Source organism: Colobus angolensis, unplaced genomic scaffold (assembly GCF_000951035.1).
Source record: "Colobus angolensis palliatus isolate OR3802 unplaced genomic scaffold, Cang.pa_1.0 Scaffold3, whole genome shotgun sequence".
In the NCBI taxonomy this organism is placed as follows: Eukaryota; Metazoa; Chordata; class Mammalia; order Primates; family Cercopithecidae; genus Colobus; species Colobus angolensis.
Genome location: NW_012116265.1, coordinates 27,236,903 through 27,240,880, shown reverse-complemented (window position 1 = coordinate 27,240,880; position 3,978 = coordinate 27,236,903). Strand labels below are relative to the sequence as shown.

The 3,978-nt window shown below is 37.8% G+C and overlaps 1 protein-coding gene across 8 annotated transcripts in view; it reads left to right on the top strand.

Annotated features, from left to right (window-relative positions):
- Window positions 1-3,978, top strand: part of GPHN (gephyrin) — a 734,237-nt gene extending 730,259 nt beyond the window's left edge. For all 8 annotated transcript variants that reach the window (XM_011949716.1, XM_011949712.1, XM_011949717.1 and 5 more), the window contains 2 exons: window positions 1,761-1,857; window positions 2,968-3,978. In XM_011949716.1, the coding sequence (XP_011805106.1) occupies window positions 1,761-1,857; window positions 2,968-3,101 (231 nt within the window). In that variant the 3' untranslated portion in view covers window positions 3,102-3,978. The remainder of the gene's footprint in view (window positions 1-1,760; window positions 1,858-2,967) is intronic.

The window sequence follows — 3,978 nt, the reverse complement described above, 5'->3', positions numbered from 1 at the left end:
TGTTGAATTGATCCCTTTACCATTAAGTAATGGCTGTCTTTGTCTCTTTTGATCTTTGTTGATTTAAAGTCAATTTTATCAGAGACTAGGATAGGATTGCAACCCCTGCTGTTTTTGCTTTCCATTTGCTTGGTAGATCTTCCTCCATCCCTTTATTTTGAGCCTATTTGTGTTTTTGCACGTGAAGTGGGTCTCCTGAATACAGCATACTGATGAGTCTTGACTCTTTATCCAATTTGCCAGTCTATGTCTTTTAATTGGGGCATTTAGCCCATTTATATTTAAGGTTAATATTGTTATGTGTGAATTTGATCCTGTCATTATGATGCTAGCTGGTTATTTTGCCCATTAGTTGATGCAGTTTCTCCATAGCATCGATGGTCTTTACAATTTGGAGTATTTTTGCAGTGACAGGTACCAGTTATTCCTTTCCATATTCAGTGCTTCCTTTAGGAGCTCTTTTAAGGCAGGCCTGGTGGTGACAAAATCTCTAAGCATTTGCTTGTCTGTAAAGGATTTTATTCTTCACTTATGAAGCTTAGTTTGGCTGGATATGAAATTCTGGGTTGAAAATTCTTTTCTTTAAGAATGTTGAGTATTGGCCCCCACCCTCTTCTGGCTTGTAGGGTTTCTGCTGAGAGATCTGCTGTTATTTTGATGGGCTTCCCTTTGTGGGTAACCCGACCTTTCTCTCTGGCTGCCCTTAACATTTTTTCCTTTATTTCAACCTTGGTGAATCTTGGTGAACGATTATGTGCCTTGGGGTTGCTCTTCTCGAGGAATATCCTTGTAGTGTTCTCTGTACTTCCTGAATTTAAATCAACAAATATTTTTATCATCAGAGTCCAGAAGAAGAAGAGAAGGGAAAGAGGATAGGAAACTTATTTAATGAAATAATAGCTGAAAAACATCCCAAATCTGTTGAGAGATATAGACATCCAGATCCAGGAAGTTCAATGGTCTCCAAATATATTCAACCCAAAAGATCCTTCCCAATTTGTCAAAAGTTGAAGACAAAGAATTACATACATACAAGGAAGTCCATATTAGACTAACAGTAGATGTATCTGCAGAAACCTTACAGGCCAGAAGGGAAGGGAATGATATATTTAAAGTACTGATAAAAAAAAATGCCAGCCAGAAATACTACATGCAGCAAAGCTATCCTTCAGGAACAAGGGAGAAATAAAGCCTTCCCCAGATAAACCAAAGCTGAACACCATCTTCTTAACCTTCTTTTCTCTTTTCACCAGAGCAACCCAACCCCTGGACTTCGTGTATTAATAATACAAGGTGGCCAGGCATGGTGGCTAATGCCTATGAATCCAGTACTCTGGGAGGCCCAGATGGGAGGATTGCTTGAGCTCAGGAGTTCAAGACCAGTCTAAGCAACATGCCATCTCTACAAAAAAAATAAAAATTAGTCAGGTGTGGTGGCACATGCATGTGGTCCCAGCTACTCAGGAGGCCAAGGCAGGAAGATCACTTGAGCCCAGGAGGTCAATGCTGCAGTGAGCCATGATTGTGCCACTGCACTCCAGCCTAGGTAACAGAGTGAGACCTTGTGTCAAAAGAAAAAATACATTTTAATTGAATATTATTTAAAAAGAAAAAGAACATAAGGTGGTAGTGATAGCAACGACAGAATACCAAGGATAGTCTCCATGTCCACTATATTCTTTGCACAACCCCTACCATCTTGCAGTTTTGTCAGATGATCAGGTGACCAAGTTTGTTTTCTTTTCTTCTTTATTCTGTAGTTATCATGTGATGTAAAACTCGATCCTCGTCCAGAATACCATCGGTGTATACTAACTTGGCATCACCAAGAACCACTACCTTGGGCACAGAGTACAGGTTAGTCATTCCCATCTACAGATATGCCTAGGCACCTATCCTGTTAAAACACAAATTTGTATATAATCTTCCTTGGTTATAACTGATTTTATAATTATTATACATTTTCCTTTTTGAAAAGTTAGATGAGTCAAATTATTCCTAAACAGTATAGCAAAAGTTAAAAAATAACTATTAGAAGTTTACTTATTTTATTGAGCCATATTTTCTAGATAAACATTTAGAATGTCCACATATCATTGACTAATATCCTGTAATAAATCTGGAATTACAGAAGATTTGATATGTTTGTTCAAGCAATAAGTTCTGAGTATAACTTTGTAGGAAAAGGAGGAGATTCTAGCTATACCATCTTGAAATCTGAGATGAAAGCCCAATTTATAATGTGGTTCTCTGTTGCCTCTACCATACCCTACTTATTGGTAAATTTGAAGGGCAGAGAAATCAAAATTGATAATTCAGAGTTCTATAGTGACCTCCGCTGGACTTTAAACTGTTATTTCCACCTTCCCTAGTTATATTTTGCCCAACTTTTGATGTGACTCCAGAAAAGGTGTAGGACTAAGTGAAAACATGAGCTAACAGTGACCACGTTCATGAGCTTTGCCATCAGAGAGAGCTGCATTCAAAGTGGCCACTAACCTAGTTAGCAGGATCCTAGGCAGGTTACCTAAGAATTTTTTGAGTCTTGTGAGAATCAAATAAGGTGTTTAAGTAAAGTGCCTAGTACTTTGGCACTTAGTAAAGAAATGGTAGCTGCTACCATTATTGTCATTATTATTTTAATAGGTTTTTATAAAGCCACCCTTTTCAGACACACATAACATTTCAGCCTGAATTGAGAAATTCTTTGGCATTTTGCATAATGCTATAAAATCCTGGTTTTACTCTTTCAAGCAAGAATTTCTAATGTTCATTTTTAAAGTTTGAATGAGCTGGTGGTAGGATATAGTATCATGGCCACCTGAAAAAGGTACTGGAAAGTTTGATCATCCCTTCTCCTCTTGAAGACCTGCATTTCTGTCTGTTTACATTTTGAAAAGGTCTACAAGGGCCCAAATGTGTATGCCATGATGCTTGTGCTGCTGTAATAAGAGTATTTCTTTCTAGGTAATCAAATGAGCAGCCGTCTGATGAGCATGCGCAGTGCCAATGGACTGTTGATGCTACCTCCAAAGACAGAACAGTACGTGGAGCTCCACAAAGGCGAGGTGGTGGATGTCATGGTCATCGGACGGCTATGATGGTCACCAGCAGGAGAAGGCTTTGATGCATGTCCACATATCATTGACTGTATCCTGTAATATGCAACGGCACAGCTAGTTTTCCCGATTTGGATAAAAGTTGATCTGTATAGTCAACATCTTGAACTATATTTCAAATGAATTTAAATATCTTTTAAAGAAAAAAACACCTAAAAATAAATCTTAACAGACAATTCTATTCTGATTATTATCAAGGCAAATTTTTCCTTTCTTGCAAATTGCTTTGTGTGTTCAATGCTAGGTCTGATAGCGATAGCTTTTAGTAGACAGCGGTAGGTGCCTGCAGAACTTGTGTTTTTCTCATCTTTAAAATACAACTACTTATGCTCTTAAATCAAGGCTGTCTGCTTATTTATACTAGCATAGGCAATACTTGGATTTCCCTTCTTAGTATGCTTCATAACTGCTTTACAGAGAGCTTTTGCTTGTTCTTTCTCACGTATCGTGTTTATGTGCACAGTGCCAAAAGAAGACTGACTGGGTGGAGGGAGGCTCTGCCTTGCCTCAGGAACCATCCCCTGCAGAGCATCCAGGGAGGTTTCTCGCCCCAATAGCCTCATGGCACAGTACTCTTGGGCAGTAACTGGACACCTTTTATTTGAACAAACAAACTGAAGAAAAAAAATGCTTCCTTAAGTGCTGACAGCCTTTTTAACCAATACATTTAAAATTGTACAGAACAAAAAAATAAAATCAAAGACTGATCTTGTACAGATATTAGTGTTACCAGCATTCATGTGGAAATCAAGAGCAAAGACAAAATAATGTTAAACAACTCTGTACCATAACATTTTCTGTAATGATACTGAAACTTAATGAATAAAAAAAATTCCTTGATCATTATTTAAAAATGTAA